The 17,912-nt window shown below is 52.9% G+C and overlaps 1 protein-coding gene across 1 annotated transcript in view; it reads left to right on the top strand.

Annotated features, from left to right (window-relative positions):
• Window positions 1-17,912, top strand: part of LMX1A (LIM homeobox transcription factor 1 alpha) — a 78,678-nt gene that overhangs the window by 55,055 nt on the left and 5,711 nt on the right. The window contains exons 4-5 of the mRNA XM_075937146.2: window positions 5,618-5,850; window positions 15,839-16,008. Coding sequence (XP_075793261.1) covers window positions 5,618-5,850; window positions 15,839-16,008 — 403 coding nt within the window. The remainder of the gene's footprint in view (window positions 1-5,617; window positions 5,851-15,838; window positions 16,009-17,912) is intronic.

Raw genomic sequence — 17,912 nt, 5'->3', positions numbered from 1 at the left:
CCTCCCCATCAGGTTCCCCAACTAAATAAACGTTATTAACACTGGTCCTACACTTAAAAAGTAATTTCCTTTGTTTGTTATACTAGTACTTATATATACACCCCTGTCTCGTTAATTTCCACTCCAATACACCTAAGGAAGTGGGGTTTTCCCATGAATGCTTGTGCCCTAATAAATCTGTTAGTTTCGGAGATGCCACAGGACTTGTCATTGTTTTTGCAGATACAGACTCACACAGCAACTCCTCTAAGATTGGAGAAAGATGTAACTTCAGGAAGGTCTAAATTATTTTGGGGGCAACCGGCCAAAGTATCATAACGAGGTGGCATGACAGCTTTGTGGAGAATGGACATTTCAGCAAGTCAGATGGCCTCATGATTAAAGGCGCTTGCATTGTGTTTCCAAGTGAAACAAGAGGAGAAATCCTAAACCTCATCCAGGAAGGAATTAAGGATTAACCATTGCTGTGACTAGGCTAACCCATCAGTGTGGAGACCGGGCATCGGCAGTCATATAAAGAACGAAGTATCCACATGTGACAATTGCAGAACTAACAGACAAACGCAAAGAATCTTTTTAATAACAACACCTTTACCGGAGAACTTTGGTAGCGCAGAGATGCAAAATTCGAGGTTTCAGAGATATATGCAAAATTACCTGATTGTTCTGGACTAGTCTCAAGATATATAGAAATACAATATACTTGAAAGATCGTCGCACTGTTATCGAGCAACCGAAGTGCCCTTTTGCTCACTCTGGTATTGCAGAACTTGTGATGGACGAGGGACCACAATTCATGGCAGCCGAATTTGCTGTTTCTGCACCAAAGATGATTTTGATCATAAGTAAATGGAGAGGCTGAGAGAGATGTACAGACAGCCAAGAAATTCCTACAGCAGAAAGATCCATTCCTCACTCTTTTGAGTTACAGATCAACACCACCAGCAGCTCCTGGACCACATCCAGCAGAACTCCACATGGGAAGACAACACTTTCTTTTCCAATGTTGGAACAGCAGCTCTATCTGCAAAGCAAAGAGAAGAGTAAATCAGAGAAAATGGCTAAAAGTGCTTACGGATGCTTTCATAACGGACATCACTCAGACTACAGCTATGCTAATTAATTATCTACGTTAATTGCATAGCTGAAGTCCAAGTTGATTAACTCGGCTTTTGGCACTGTCTACACAGCAGGAAGTGGAAGGAAGAACACGTTTCCTTTGACTTCTCTTACTCATGAAATGAGAGTTACAGAAGTCGGAGTAAGATGCCTCTTATTTTGAAATTATTTTGGAGTAAGAAGTCTGTTCTTTCAAAATTATTTCAAAATAACGGGCTTGCTGTGTAGATGCACACTCTGTTATTTTGAAATAAGTGTGGAGTGTAGCTATAGCCTCAGAGCACTGCCTGATCTAGAACCTGTTGCCCCTCTTTGTGTCAAACTGGATGGAGAAAAAGGATGGACAACCCCAGCTGTCAGAAACAAAGGGAAGTCAGCACCTAGATCTTATGTCGTTTTGAGACTTGACAGTGAAGAGTTTGACAGAAACCATTGGCAGCTACAGTTTGCACTTTTGATTGTGCTCTTTGAGGAACAAACTCCACGGGTGGCAGATTCAGAAAAAGATGGCCACTCAAGGATTCTGCAACAACCATACCCGGTTGTTACAACTAATGGACAGCCACATGACCGAGCTGTTACACATTCAGGGAAACCAGTACAATTCAGAGACCCTACACAGACCGATACCTACTGATCTGTGAAGAGAACATGATAAATATTTTGTAAACGGTAGGAATGTTGAACGTAAGCGGGAGATGGAAAGGAACGCTGAGCCATATTGTATGCTTTGGTGTGTGTGTGTGTGTGTGTGTGTGTGTGTGTGTGTGTGTGTGTGTGTGTGTGCGCGCGCGCGCAAGCTCTGAGTCCAGCTCAGATTTGGTACAGGAACATGATTGTTCTTGTTTCCAGAGTGTCACGGTTGAAATGCAAGAGCCCAGCATTTCCGTAGGACGCTCCGGATGGGTGATGTAAGTGACAAAGGTGGCTGGCAAGAGGCAACAGGTGGCTCTTATGTCGGGGCAGCAGAAACAGGGCCGGCTCTACCTCTGAAATTGGAGGCCTTGCGTGTTCCAGTTGGCTGCCACGCGGTGACTGAGCGAGGGAAAGGAGAGGACAAGCGTCTCTAGCAGGTTGTTCTTCATTCCAGTACTGAGGAGGAGAGAGAGGCCAGACCCCCGAAGGGGCGTGGTCACGGTGTATACACAGCCCGTCCCTAGAGGGGGAGGTCACAGGGATGTGTGTAGACACCGCTTGCACCGCTGCTGGTCTGTGGGTGACCTGAGTTGGTCTGTCACCCCCAAGGCAGTGTGGCCTAACAGCCAGAGCTTTTAAGGTAGTCCTTCCTTGCATGGCAGTGTGGCCTAGTGGCCAGAGTCTATGAGAGAGCCCCTTGGTCACAAGGCAGCAGGTCCTTCCTTTCAAGCATCCAGCCCAGACTGTTCCGAGCTCCTCCCTTTCATACTACCCCGGCACCTGGAGCATGCCCAGTAGGGCTGGGGGGGGGGAGCAGGACTTCCTCCACCCAGAGTATTAACCCCTTCCAGCCCAGTGTGGGGTAGACACGCCCCATCCCAAGCACCAAGGCTGCAGTCCTCCGCTGGCTGATGTATTGATTTGAAGGAGCTGAATTTGGCTCATCAGCTCCAGCCCCTGAGGTCTGATTTTGGCGGGGGGGGGGGGGGGGGCTTGTGAGGCGGAGTGCAGGAACCTGACAACACGGGCTGCCGTTTCCTGCGACACTTCATCTGGCGGGGAAGGAGCGGTGTCCGGTATCGCCCCCGCAGCTTGGATTCCGCCTGGCGAGGCCCCCCGGGGAGCTATAGCTCACTGCGGGGTGTCTGGGCCCGGGGATGGGGGAGTTGATTTATGCAGGCGTTCGTCCCACGCTTCCTCGTACCGCGTGTGGTCATCAGCGTACTTGCCAGGGGACGATTGCTCACCAAGTGCACGGCGCGCGTCCCCTCGCGCGCTGAGGTAATCCTCGCGTTCTGGGAGGCCTTGAGCACGTCATGACCAGGAGGGAGTGGCTGACTCGCTACAAAAGCCGTTTTCCCTCCCTTGCGTAGTCACATTTCCTCAGACTGCTGGGAGCGAGGGCCACATCTATCCTGACTGGATTGGCCTTCGTTCGCACAGATCCTCCATGTGATACGGCCACTCCCTTCTTTTCATTATGCCTGCGCCTACTTTCTGACCAAGTGGGGGTTTTCCCCACAAAAGCATATGCCCAAATAAATCTCTTCGTCTTTAAGGTGCCTCGGTTTTTTTCCCAAAAATCCGCTCCACCGAGTTCAGTGACCCGAGGCTCACGGAGGCCAGCCGAGGACCAGGTCTGACGTACCTTAGCAACAGACTTGGCCTCCAAAGTCCCATGTTGGGGATGGCCCCTTCTGCCCTCGGAATCGATTATAATCAATGTGCCGGGACTTTTGGCATTGGGCTGTCAACCCGCTGCGCGCATCTGCTCCTCTCCTCGCTGGAGCGAGACTGACTCAAGACGTAGGCATTTCATGTCCTCTGTGTGTGTGGGGAGGGAGGTTAATAGATAGCTTTTCTTAAAGTATCTACCCTGAAGACCCAATGAGGAATGTTATCTGGTAATGTCTGAGGAGCTGCTTGTGGGAAACCCAGGGAAAAATGAGGCATTCAAGGGAAGGGGCAAATTCGGCATTGCCTGACCTCGCTCAGTACAATTTGGAGGCTTTCTAAACACCATGTTGTAGCTCAAGCTGAAGCGATTGGTCTGGATTAATGTCCTGTAGTATCAGACAATAATTGTCCCCTCCCGCAATCCCTGGGTGCTGTGGAGAAGGTCAGACCAGAAGAACACAATGGCTGTGTCTACATTGGCGCGATCTTGCGCAAAAGCAGCCACTTTTGCGCCAAAATTTGCTGCCTATCTACACTGGCCGCGAGTTCTTGCACAAGAACACTGATGTTCTAATGTATGAAATCAGGGCTTCTTGCGCAAGAACGATAATGCTCCCGCTCAGGAATAAGCCCTCTTGCACAACTGTTCTTGCGCAAGAGGCCAGTGTAGACAGGCAACATGAATTTCTTGCGCAAGAAAGCCCGATGGTTAAAATGGCCATCAGAGCTTTCTTGTGCAAGAGAGTGTCTACACTTGCACGGATGCTCTTGCACAAAAGCACATCTCTTGCGCAAAGGCACATGCCAGTGTAGACGCGCTCTTCTGGAAGAGTTTTTGCACAAGAACTCTTCCGCAAAAGAGTTCTTGCGCAAGCTCATGCCAATGTAGACGTAGCCAATGTGTCCTCAGACTCTGTGAACAGCAGGATCCCGGGTGGAAACCAGAGGGGATTGGTAGCGAGGTTCTGAGATCAGGCCGGGGGGCCCAGCCAGAAGCAACCATCCGTGCTAGTATCCTGCTGTAGGACACGCTCACGGCTGAGGTCAATGAGTTGTGCTGGGTTGGAGCCAAGTAACTCAGCTGAGGTATGTGAGTGGCACAGAGAAATTAGGAGTGGGTGAGGGCCAAGAGCCATGAACTGGGACCTGGAGTCCGGCGAGGGGTGTGCGGCAGGGTCTGTCAAGGCTGACATCTGCCTTCTTTCACAGCCAGCCCGCGGGTGTGCTTAGTCCAATGAGGTAGGCAGGGTCAGTCTGGGCCTCTGAGGGGAGGCCATCTAGTGGGGCGTCAGCCCATGGGGCTAATAGGCTGCTGTTCCCCACTCACACAGCCCTTTTGGGTGGTGGTGTGTTCAGGAACCACCGCAGCCTGGTTCCAGACCCCTGGTGCCTCCTGGGAAACGTGGAAGGTGCCGCAAAGACGAGCACGTTCCCTTACGGTGCCTGCATTCCAGGAACAAAGCCACGTGGTAGCACAGACACCGGGCTCCTCTCACGGACCCACGTGGGACCAATGTGCCGACACCGTAGTCTGGGAAGCATCTGTCCGACACTCTAAGCCTCCCCAAAACAATCCCTCGCCTTCTCGTTTCTGCAGCTCTTTTAAGTGCTTCGGCCGAAAGCCCGAGAGACGAAACGCCAAATGGGCATGTGGCCTACTCCGCCCGCCACCAGAACCATCTGCCAAATTCCCTCTTCTGCCTGAGGAGATTACCGCCGGTGGCTCCAGTTGTGATGTGCTCCACAACTGGACTCTGACCACCGGTTGTGCAGGCTGGGGAGGGGAACCTCATAGAAAAATCCCTCACTGTGGCCCTCGACAGAAGGAGAAAGACACTCCCCATATTCCCCTCACACACCAGAGCCTAGCGGGGCCTTGCCTAATAGACTTTGTGCGGTCCAGCCCTCAGGCTCCAGTCCTGAGTCCCTGGGGCCTGAAGTTCCTCATCCCTGGTGTAGGCCCACGGAAGGCAGAGTTGTCCACTTACGGGCGGTGCCGCACTGCAACAGGCAGGTCCCAGTCCGTGAGGAGAACACAGGCCCCAATCTACGTGCCCCTGCTCCATGTGACAGAGGACGGCCGCTGTGTTCTGGCAGCTTTGGTGTGCCCGGCCTATTGAGGGCCCGGTGGCCCCCCAGCCTGGCAGCCGTGCGAGACGTGTTCCTTCTCCCCCTCTCCTGCCAGGCTCTTCGCGGCCAAGTGCGGCGGCTGCTTGGAGGGCATCGCGCCCAGCGAGCTCGTCATGCGGGCCCAGCAGAGCGTCTACCACCTGGGCTGCTTCTGCTGCTGCGTCTGCGAGCGGCGGCTGCAGAAGGGCGACGAGTTCGTGCTGAAGGAAGGCCAGCTGCTGTGTAAGGGCGACTACGAGAAGGAGCGGGAGCTGCTCAGCCTGGTGAGCCCGGCTTTGTCGGATTCCGGTAAGGGGGGAACCCGGCGCGGAGGGGGGGCTGCGCTGCTTGTGGCCCGGGAGGGAGTGGGGGGGGGAGTCCAGGCCCCCCGCAGAGACAGGCCTGGCGAGGCTGATCGATTTGTGTGACCGTACCTCGCCGGAGCCCCATCCCCTTAGCTTGTAGGCGGGAGTAGGGTTGTTCATCTCCAGGTGTGGTTTGGCCACTAGAGGGAGACAGAGACACACGAGTATGGGAGCTCTCGGTGTGGGCCAAAATCCCGTTTCTTAAACTGTGTTCCGTGGCACACCGGTGTGCCGCGGAGAACAGAGTTCAAAATGGCCGCCCTTAAAGGGGCAGGTGACCTTTTTTTTTTTCCCTCAACAAAAAATCCTTGGTGTTTCACATAAAAAAAAATGATTGCTTGGTCTTAAAAAGTTTAAAAACCTCTGCGCTAGGTGCTGTACATACACCCAAACACAACAACTTCTGCTCCTCTGAAGGGCTTACAAACAGAGCATCAGGTAAGAGACACCTGATAGGGGCAGACAGAGCCCCAGAAAGTGGGATCCCACTGAGTCCACCTGCTGGGCCGTGGTCGCTGCAGACAGCCCACCGAACTGTTGTTCAGAGTTTTGGTAGGCCTCCCCAGCAGAGAAGACTTTGAAGGAGGGATCCGAAGGAGGATAATGTGTCAGTTTTGTGGCTGTTTGCAGGGCGCTTTTCCAAGCCGGGGGAGGAAGCACCAAAGTGAAAATACAACAAGGGGGTAATGGGGGCGATGGAGGCTGGTGTCGTGAGCTTGCCGGAGGCAGGTGTTGACCTTTTAAGCGCTGTTCAGAAACAGAGCTGGGAAGGAATTGAGAGGGGTTTCCCTCTTGCTCCAATGTGGAACTGGTTTGCTGCAAATATAAACTCCAGCCTGTGAGTCCAAGGTGGGGATCCACGCATATCCCCATCCCCTGCCTACCCCCAGTTCCACCTGCCAGCTGGAGGAAGGGCTGATCCATGGAGATCCCTGCAGGAATCCACAATACAGCCTTAGACTCCTCCCGGTGTTGTCGTGAAGGCAGGCTGTTTGCCATGGGTCAGAGGATAGGAAATAGGTGGGGGAAATTGGAAGACCTGGTTACTAAGTCCCAATTCTGCCCCTGAGTCACCAAGTGGCCTTGAACAAGGTACATTGCAGCTCTGTGCCTCAGTTTCCCCCTCTGTGAAAACGGAAATACAGGTTGAACCTCTGTGGTCCGGCAACATCTGTGGTCCAGCATGATTTGCGTTAGCTGGATGTCCACTTATCATGGATGTGGTCAGGTTTCCCATGGTCCCATAAAGTTTGTTTACAGTCACCAGTCCTCGCTCTTAGCTTTTTGTGCTGTTCTTTAGCTCTAATTTACCCCTAAATGTCGTCTCAGAGCCCAGTAAGCAGTGGAAGTGCTGGTGATGCTGCTAGACAATATTGACCTCCCATGGTTCAGCAAATGCTCTGGTTTGGCACCGGTCAGGTCCCGAGGGTGCCGGACTAGAGAGGTTCAACCTGTCAAGATAAAAATAACTAGCCACAATGGTCCCTTCTGATCTAAAGTGGACGAGAACACAGCCAGCTGGTGGAATCCATTGCCAGGGGATGCTGCGAGGGCCAAAACTATAATCGGGTTCAAACAAAGAACTCGATAAGTATCTCGACGCGCCTTTTACGAGGGGGAGGGAAAGGACATGGGTGCCACGCTGCCCTCTTCTGGAGCGGGGTGGCTCTGCACTCCCCGTGGGCTGAGCAGCAGCAGGAAGCGGTGGCCTGCGCCGGGCCCTGTGGATAGGACACCGAGTGGTGCTCCCGGAAGCGGGCTGGTGCCAGGAAGGTCGGGCGACGCCGCGTCGTGTGCCAAGCGGACGCGGTTGCGTTTCCTCAGGCCGAACGAGAGCACAAGCTGGGCTCCCGGCATGGCCTTCCGTGAACGAGTCGCCCGTCTGGTCTGGCTCCTTTCACCTCATCTTCTCAGGCCCTCGATGCTCCTCAGGCCTCCTGCATCCCACTCGGAAGAGCAATGGGAACTCCTAGAGCCGCTCAGCCCCACTGCAAGCGTGACGCCAGACCGTGCCCCCTGCCAGATTCGAACGATTCCCTCTCCCTCACGTTCACCTCAGCGGGAAGGAGACCCCGAGGCCTTGGACCTGTCATGGCTGCCAGCTCTCTCACAGGGCCAGGTCACCTCCCCCGCTCAGACCTCAGACAGAGCTGGGTCCCTGACTTTCCCCCCTGCTGAAAGGAGCCGTGAAATCAAGAGCTGCCTGTCCAGCCGGTGGCTGCCTTTCCCGAGGCCCTCCAGGAGCGGAAGAGGCTGGGAGGGAGGAACACAAACCGAAGGCCATTTTGTGAGAAAATGCAGATGAAAAGCAAAGCGGTGGAAGCCATATGTCGCCTCTAATCTCCCAAGCCCTCGCTTCAATTACTGCCTCCCCTGAGCTCCGGCGGCCGAGCCTAAGTAAACAAGCCCTTCTGAAAGAAGACCCCGGTTTCCAATTAAAAGTGTACTAACATTTCGCCTCTCCCTAATTCCCTCCGACCAAAGAATTTCTTCATCTCCGCGCATGAGATCGAGTAGCCCCGGATCACCCCCCCCCCCAGCTCCCTTCCCCATTGAGCTGTGGGGTCGCCCAGAGGTCACCCCAGACAATATAAATGTCCCCCAGACCTTTCCCATGTGACGTCAAGAGGAGCCTTAAAGATTAATTAATTCCTACCTCGTTCGCGGAAGGCTTTAAAGGCAGAGTTAATTAAAAGTATTACCATGCTAAAGCCGACTCAACTGGTTCCCCCTCCACTCGGATGGATTCTTGGAGCAGGTGTTTGGGGCGGGGGGGGGGGGGGTTATATCCCACGGACAAACAGTTCAGTGTCTTTATTCGTAGATCTCCAGCGAAGGGCTGATGCCCCCAAGTTCAGAGGTGGGTCTGACTGGGCTGTTCGGATCTGGAGGTTCCCCTTAGGGCCTAGAGTACCACTGATCAATTGCACATAGCGTCGGACAAATGTGAGCGGGTTCTGCATGGAGACGGGCCTTTGAGGAAGTTCAGATCCCGCAACAGTCTCTTTGTGCGGAAGCCAGCTGTTTATATCGGCAGCGCTTTCCCCGCGACTGAAAATGCAGCTACTTCTGGTGCGGAACACCCCCCTCACCGGGGCCCAGGGCTCAGCAGAACACGCGCGGTTGAGATGGCAGGGGGCAGAGCGCAATGACCCGCACTGGAATGTCGTCCGGACGCTGGCGTGAATGCTGTTCATGTGTAAAAGGGCAAGGAGCCAAGCCGCGAGCCATGCCGTCCGCCCCCGATCCTACGCTGCAACGGGAAGCAGCTGCCCACGGCTCAGAAAGCGTGTGGGCGGGGCCTATTAGCCACACCAGCTGTGTGTGCTCAGGGAGGGCGGGGCTGGCGGCATGCCAATCAGCAGGGCCTGGCAGAGGGAAGCCGTTAAGTTCCGCGGTTAGGCAGCTGCCCTGCGCCAATCAGAGCTGCCTTCTACCCCTCCCCTCTGCCTCGCCTGCCCCCCTGCTGTCTCTCGGGAAAGCAAGCCCCAGCCCCACTCCGTCTGCCCCCTCCCGGCATCGAGAGCGCTGAGCAGCACTAATTTCCCCCCTCCCTTGCCCCCCAGCTCCATCCTCGGACAGCTGCACAATGGCCCCGCCCTAATTCCGGTCTTGGGAGCAGCCGGGCACCTGCGCCACCCGCTGGCCGGAGCATGGTGGGCGGAGCCATCCCGGTCTTTTAAGGAAGGCAAAGCCTTCCCTTGCCTGTGTTACCCGCCACCCCTGGCCCCTCTTCTCCTGCTGACCCGCGCGATCCTTGGATGAATCAACCGGACGGTGCCGAGAGGGAGCTGGGAGGCTTGTTAACCCGGTGTGATTGGCGAAGCACTTTGCCGGTGGAAAAGAGCCGTGTCTTTGGCACTGGAAACGGTGCCCATGAGGCCAGAAGGAGGCTGAGAAATGGGAGAGGACTCCGAGAAGAGCCACGAGAAGGATGAAAGGGTTAGATAACCCGCCGTCAGCTCAATCCATGTACTGTGGTAACGGAAAGGCGGGATTTGACCGCAGTCCATCAGTCGTGAGACAAGGAACCGACGTTTGAGGGTAAAGGGCTTTTCAGACCAGCGGAGAAAGCTTCAAGGGCTAGAAGTGGAAACTAGACACATCCCAACATGAAATAAGATGCCCGTTTTTGACCTTGAAGGACACTGACTTTTGGAACAACGTACCGAGGGTTATGGTGGATTTCTGGACATTTTATAATCCGGAGGACTGGCTGGTTTTTTTCTAAAAGATCTTCTCTTGTTCAAGCACAGCTATTGGCCTGGAAGCAGGAATTAATTCAGGCCAGTCCTGGGCCGTGTGTGGTGATGCCGGAAGTCAGACTACATGATCACCGTGGTCCCTTCTGGTCTTCAAATTCATGCTGTGTGTCGCCAGAGCCTTTAGGATCATTATCGGTGGCATTGTGGTAGCGCTTTGAGACTCTGGCCTCAGCGTGAAATGTCCTGTCAGCCGAACACCTAGCAGAACATTGTTGGGGGACCATTTTAACTGGCCCGGGGACTCATTAATGGATCTCAAACTTATTATGAGAAGCCCATTTCAAAAACCAGCTTGAAAGGGAAGCTGCAGAGCTTAATTGAATTTACACGTTTGATATCTACAATAGAGGTTTAAACAGAGACCTTAACTGGATTACCAGCTACATTCCACATCCTAATGCCACATCATAAAAAGCCAAACACCAGGTACTTAAGAGTACTTAGAACCCTCTCTATCAGCTTCAATTAGCATGGACACTCTAATTGACTATTCTTTTCCCATTTTTTTCTCCTCTCCTTTTCCTCCCCCTTCCCTCTCTTTCTCTGCTATTTATTTGGAACTTGAATCTCTTAAATGCCATTCGTCGGAAGAAGTGGGCCGTGCCCACGAAAGCTCATGATGCCATCTCCATGTTTTGTTAGTCTCTAAGGTGCCGCAGGACTATTTGCTGTTTTTTAAGTTTTTACCCAGCAGAACAAAAGAGAACAGTCGTCAGGATTCAATGGCTGCTGCAGACATCAGTGGAGGAGGGGCTCGACACGCAAACATTTTATTGCTGTTATTTATTTATTGCTATTCCAGTAGGACCTACTCCTCCCAACAGAGGTTGGGGTGTACACTGTCCAGACACATAGCAAGAGCCAGCCCCTGTCCCAAAGAGCTGGCAGCCTAAATAGCCACCACAGAAAGCGAGTGGGAAGATGAACCATTATCACCACTTTGCAGATGAGGAAGAGAGAGGTCAGGTGCCTTACCCAAGGTGACATCTGGTGTCGGTGGCAGAGCTGGGCTGTCAAACCAAATCTGCTGAGTTGCAGGCCAATGCCCGAATTACAGAAGCCTTCTTCCCTTCACCAAGACGAAGCTTTGCCTATTTTGAGAATCCTTTTTTCTGTACACCCGGCTGATGCTGAAGTTGCATTTTTCTTGTGCAGTTGTGACCGACAGAGAAATTCCCTGGTTCCACACGTCAGTGTTTTCTGTGGACTGCTGCTGCCGGGAGTAATTCCCTGTTTCTTAGACTGCCTTTGCAAGGCCTGTGCAGTGCAGTTGTAGTTGTGTTAATCCTCGGATATCACCAGAGACAAGGTGGGAGAGGTCATCTCTTTTATTGGACCAACTTCTGGGACGGGAGGGAGACGTCCAAGCGTTCTGGTCTGGGAATACTGCAAATAACAGGCAGAACAGGGTCTTTTGCATAAATGGCTCACACACGTTTCGAGGGACCATGCAAGGTGAAGTAAGGCCTATAGCAGTGTATCTCATATTGAACTGAAAGAGGAGCAGACATATATATCTATGAGTATTTCAGCGTGGCCCCATCCTCTTTCTAACCCCTCTGATTCTGACAGTGACAACAGGCCAGGGGGATCACAGGCAACTACCTGTTGTAAACGACAACTGCCGTTTCCCCAGGCCACGCCCCACTTCTGGCAAAGGCCACACCCACCCACTGCCATTTTGGGTATCCCCTTTCGTGCCTTGTTAAAAGTCACCGCTTAGATTCATTCTAGCTGTAATTACTATAAACACTTCCCCAATGGAGCCTAGAGGAGTGTCGCTGGAAAGGTTACGATCGATTTATAGCACATGAGAGGGGAGTTTGTGTGCAGTAAAACGGTTGTTTTATAAGGGCTTTCACTGTGCTCCTCTGAGGATTAACAACAGCGGTTACCGATACAGGATTTCAGTCATAAATAAGGTCTCTTCATTGTGCCGTGCGAGGAAGCATTCCTTGCATTGCATCTCCTGTCCAAGTTGCGTCCCCAAATGCCACCCTGAGTGAAGCAGCACAAAGCAGCGTGGGACACGAGGTCGAGAGAATAACTGTGGGGAGACAATGAGGAAGGAAGGCATTAAAACAGTCTGGGCCAGTAACTGAGGAATTAAAAAATGAAAAGGAGTGTTGGGTTATAGAAAATTATGGGTGTAACGGGGCAGCACTCGCCTCCCACAAACACCGCTGTCTGGCCAACTGTGTGTACCTGCACTGCCTCAGTTTACCAGCCTTTTCAGCTACTCAGCCCTTCTGCTGAGTCTCACTCCTGTACAACAAACCCCCTTCTGGGATACACAAATAACAGGGTGCCCTAGGCTAGTGTTTCCAGGTCTGGTCCCCACTTAGAGAGAGTGGCGCCTCCACAGGTCTTCTCCTCCAGGAGACAACTTCCTCAGACAGCCTCACAGTCCGCTCACCTTGAGCTCTGCCCTGCACTGACTGCTGCTCTGTTTTGCAACGCCCTTTGTAGGCTTTTCTCACCTCTGATTGGCTGGTTCCTCCCCTGCCACTCTTGATGGTTTGGAGGACCTCTCTATGGTTCCTCTGAGGCAGGCAGTGGCCAGCCCACCCTGCCACAATGGGGGCATTAAAAAACACTGATTAATGGTTTAAAAGAAAAAGGAAAAATATGCCCATGTCATGGAATGCTCTTATTTCAATCAAGATAACTTCAGTCTTGGAATAAAAATGGCTTGAAATTACTTCAGAGTGCTGCTGGTCCATGGATGTTGCCAGACCAGAGAGTCCCGAACCAGAGAGGTTCAATGTGTCGTATAAAAAATGCGTTAATTTGCTTGAATGCTTTTCTCTTCTGAAGCCAGAGACATTCCTGCTTGAACGTAAAGGCCTCAGCCAAGGAGCAGTCTAAAGAGACAAGCGCTTACAACCTGTTCACCGTAGCAGCTTGCGTATGCTTTTTAGTGCACAGAATCCTTGCTTAGCTTCATCATCATACGTTCCCGGCTGCGTGTTTGCTTGGACTTCTCTTTCAAAACCAAAATACTAATAAAAAACCGTGTGTGTCCAACAAACAAAAGTTGTCTCTCATTTTAAGGTGGGTTGTCCCTCATTGTCCGTCGTTTTGAGCATCACTCGGAGTCAGGGGGTTGAGCGGTAAGTGGCGGCCTTTGAAAAGACAGTGAATTCTGAACGCTGGTCCCTCCGTGCTGCTGACATTGCTCCTCTCCCTGAACCTCCCTTTCCACAAGTCATCTTTTAATCTGCCACCGGAGGCACTAAGCAGCCAGCTTTTCCATTCAGTCGTTTAGACCTTCAGGGAGCATTGTCCTGTTCGCCTGGCTCCAGGCTCCACCTCCTGGAGAAAATACAGCTTTCCCTGAAACGGATTTATCAAGCGTTGTTCCTTTTCCTAGCGCTGATACAGTTGTCTCAACCAGCACTCCACCCGTGTCTATCTCTCACTGGAAGTCATCTTCAGCAGTGACTGCTCACATCATAAATTACTGGTATGAATGGGGGGGAGGGAAGGGACAAGAAGCCTCCTCCTCAAATTCCTTCCAATCTTTAAAAAACATGTGCCACAAGTTTAAACTTCCCCTGGCATTAATTCTTATTTTATCCCAAGTGCTGGAGTTTGGGGGGGTTATGTCAGAGAGGAGGGCTGCGTCTAGACTGGCATGAATTTCCGAAAATGCTCTTAACGGAAAAGTTTTTCCGTTAAAAGCATTTTTGGAAAAATTGTGTCTAGATTGGCAGGATGCTTTTGCCCAAACGGAAGCAGCATAGTTTTTCCGGAAAATTACTGACGATCTTATATGAGATCGTCAGTGCTTTTCTGGAAATTCAAACAGCCAGTGTAGACAGCTGGCAAGTTTTTCCGCAAAATCATATGATTTTGCGGAAAAACTTGCCAGTCTAGACACAGCCACTATGTACACTCCTATCTGCTACAGTTCTGTAAATGTTTGTCCTTTCATCTCGTTTTTGCGCGGTCAGGTTAAACGATGAAGAACATCGAGACCTTGGATTTGGGCATCCGCGCCTGCCCCTTCCCTGTAATATTCCACTGCCACGGTATTTTCAGTCCTTAAGAGAAACCCTCTGCCACATGTAGAAGCTCCGACCATTTTGTGTTTTGCTTTGGAGGCATTCCTGGCACAAAATCTTAATGTCTAGTGAGGGAAACGGCATCCATGCCCATTTGAAAACAGGCCTGCTCCGGGGTCTGCTAGGGTATCTTTGGATCAGTCAAAAATGGACCTTTTTCCCCCTCCCCATTTTTGTAGTAGTAGAAACTGTCTTGGTACAGTGGGTGATGATGAGAGACCCACAAGACGCCAGCAGGAGGCTGGCTTGAAGAGGCCATGGTACAACAAAGACACAGCCTTAGTGTGTAACATTGTCACGTCTCATGCTGCCAGCCAGTCAGTCACTGCCACGCTGCAAGCAAATGGAACAAGGGACGCTGGGAGAAAAGGGCCCAGATTTCTCTCGGCGTCTGTGATCAAGGGAATGTGCGTTGGCCTCCTGGGCCGAGGAAGACGCAGCCAAGCAATTGCTTAGCTCCTCGGTCCCCTACTTCCTTGAGTGGTTGGGTGTGGATGGAGCCTCTATGGTGAAGCTGAGCTGGCTGCATTTCTCCAGGGGCTCCGACCACAGGTTCAGCTGAGCGGAGGCCCGTTTCCAGTTCAGCTTTGGGGACACGCTCCACAGGATGTGCTACACAGGCCGATCTGCTTTGCCAGGAAGGGGGAACCTGCTGCCCATGATCTTCCCTGCAGCCCGGGGTGAAGCCCCGTCAGCATCGCTGCCAAACTGGCTTCTAGGCTCAGCTTTCCCCAGATCTGGTGTGTGACCTTGGTTGAGTCACTTCATCTCCCTGAGCCTTAGTTTTTCCATCTGTAAAATGGGTAGAATGATACCTGTGTTATATGCTTAGTACAAAGAACCTGAAATCATGGCTGGGCCTCCATAGTTAAGAGTGCACCATGGGCATCGTGAGGGGGGTGTGGGGCTTGGTGCAACCCCTCCCGGTGCCCCAGGTGTGGGGTGAGGGTAACCTTCCTGCTGCAGGCCCTGCCCACCTCCACTCCACCCTGCCCCTGCTATGGCCTGGGCGATTACAGGAGGCCTGGCGTGATGGCAGCCACTGCTGAAAAGCCCAGGGCGGTGGGCCAGGAGAGAGTGGTGGGCTGGTGGGTCGGAGTGGGGCAGAGCAGGCTGCTGGCCCTCTTTGGTTCCTGCCGCTCAGGTGGTGAGTATGGGGAGTGGGCGACCCCTGCTGCCATCCTGCACCAGGCCCCGTAATCTCCCATGGCCCTCTGTCCATATGATGTTTGGGGTGGCTGCCGGGGGCCCCCCAAAAGCATGGCATCTGGGGCATTCAGCCGTGTGAAAGCGAGGCTGCCTCTCCCGAAGGCGGTCGTCCCCTCTGTGTTCGGGGAAGCCAGCCTGCCCGGAGAGACGATGGCTGCCACTTTCTGGTTAGAGGTCTGGACAGGAAACTGAGGCAGCAGGGAATGTGGAATCCCCAAAGTCAATATGTCTCAGGTTCCTCGGGCCAAGTGGGAATTGGGCACCTAAATCCCTTTGGGGATCTGGGTGCTAAAATGTACAATTGTCCACCAAGAACTGTACAATTCTTGCACCGTCCAGAAAGCCAGCAAGCTGTGTCCATCGCCCTTACGGGCCTGCTTGATGCTTTCAGGGAAAAGCGACGATGAAGAGAATCTATGCAAAATGGGCCGTGGGCCCGGGAAAGGCGCTGAGGAGAGCAAGGATCACAAGCGTCCCAAAAGGCCCCGGACGATCCTGACGACGCAGCAGCGGCGGGCGTTCAAAGCCTCGTTTGAGGTCTCCTCCAAGCCGTGCAGGAAGGTAGAGCGCGGGGGAGCTGGTCTGGGGATGTGTGTGTGTGCTAGTGTCCTTCCGAATGCCTGTGCGCATGTAGCGAGGTGGGGCGTTCTTAAGAGTCTGGGCCAGACCCCAGGTTGGTGTAGATCCTCCAAGTTCCACTGAAATCATCGGGGAGACACCAGCTTCCGTCTCAGCTCGACTCCATTCTCACCCAACTCTGCCATTCAGGGTGTGTCTAGACTACAGGGTTATGTCGACAAAAGTGGACTTTTGTCGACAAAACGATACCTGCGTCTACACTGCCGCTGAGTTGTCGACAGTACTCAGCAGTCTTGTCGACGGCTGTAAACCTCATTCTACGAGGAATAACGCCTTTTCTCGACAGAGTTCTGCTGACAGTAGGCGTTACTGCATCTACACTGTCCTTTGCGTCTACACTGTCATGTCAACAAAGCGGCTGGCTGTGTCGACAGAACTGGATGTCGGCTAGACGTTCTTTGTCGACAGAAGCTTTGTCGACTGTATCTGCACACAAAGCCTCTTTCGGCAAAAGCCTGTAGTCTAGATGTACCCGCATATTCTCCTCCTAGCGGGGCCAGGTGCTTGGCTGGTATAAACCAGCACCGCTCCAGCAAAGCTAATGGAGTCATGTCGAGCGAGCCCCGTTGGGAATGTGGTCCCTTTTCGCCTGTCTTCCATTAAAAGCCTTTTCCCCCCAGTGCTCCGGCAGCTAGATTTAGAGTTACAGCTAGAGGGCTGGGTTTTCTCAAGGATCCCTTACAGTAAATGTTGGAAGGGGCTCCTTCTCGTCACTGATTGAGGCTACCCGCTCGTTAAGGGTTGCCGGGGAACCCGTTGTGACAGGCACGGAGCTGTCCGAGAACATTACTCCACGGCGGAAATGGTTGGCCTGACTCGCTGTCAAGTGAGACATTGATTTTCTTGTTTAAAAGTTTGCCTGTTGTGTTGAAGGGGCTGCCTGCCTGCGGGCTAGGCTTCTGTTCTCACGTTCCCAACCAGGTCTTCTGATCAGTAGCTGCACGTGTCCAGACTGGGCCGGGCCGTGTGAGCGGGCCTCGTGTCCCAGCTGGGAGGTTCTCCACGGGTCACAATACGAGGTGCTCAGCCAGGCCTACAACGGAAACCCGGCTGGGATTCCGCAGAACTAGTCTGCCCCACCCCACGCCCTACCTGCACCTCAGAAGGGCCTCAGCGTGACCAGAAGGTCAACAAATTCGGGCTCTGGTGAACTGAGGGGGAAACGGGTCCCGAGCTGCGACCCTCCCTCTGAGAAGGGCCCATCCCAACCTCAACGGGAGGCATGTTGCCATGCTGCTGCACGATCACAAGTCTTGCCGATAACCAGGACTCAGCCCAGTTAGCGCCAGTTTGCACAGGTTGAACCTCTCCAGTCCGGCACCCTGCTCAGTGCCGAACCAGAGAAGTCACCGGCCCACGGGAGGTCAATATTATCTTGCAGTGTCACCAACACGTCCACTGCTTGCTGGGCTGCTAGGAGACATTTAGGGCTAAATTAAAGCTAAACAACAGCACAAGGACGGCACTGGACATCCTTCTATCTCCCCCAGTTCATAGGCCAAATCTTAAATTCCAGCCACTGGGATACCCAGGCAGTGTGCGTGTTTGTGTGTGTGTGTGTGAACCAAATTGTGTAATTCCTTATTATTTGGAAGCCCCCCGCGGTCCTGGCCAGGATCGGGGCCCTGTAGCACTAGCTGCCATAAAGCTAGGCCATTTCAATAAAGGGTCCTTACCACAGAGGGCGTGAGGCCTACCCTGGTTGCCTAGGGTTACCGGTTTGGGTTGGACGTACCCCAGGAGGTTTCATCCCATGGCCTAACCTTTAATTCCTGGGGACCCTGCAGGGACGGCCGCTCTCTGCTCACCAGCCTCAGGGGGAGCAA

This window comes from Pelodiscus sinensis, chromosome 9 (assembly GCF_052426305.1).
Source record: "Pelodiscus sinensis isolate ZL-2025 chromosome 9, ASM5242630v1, whole genome shotgun sequence".
Lineage (NCBI taxonomy): Eukaryota > Metazoa > Chordata > Testudines > Trionychidae > Pelodiscus > Pelodiscus sinensis.
The sequence above is the reverse complement of the archived record's forward strand: the minus strand, read 5'-3'. Positions and strand labels throughout refer to the sequence as shown.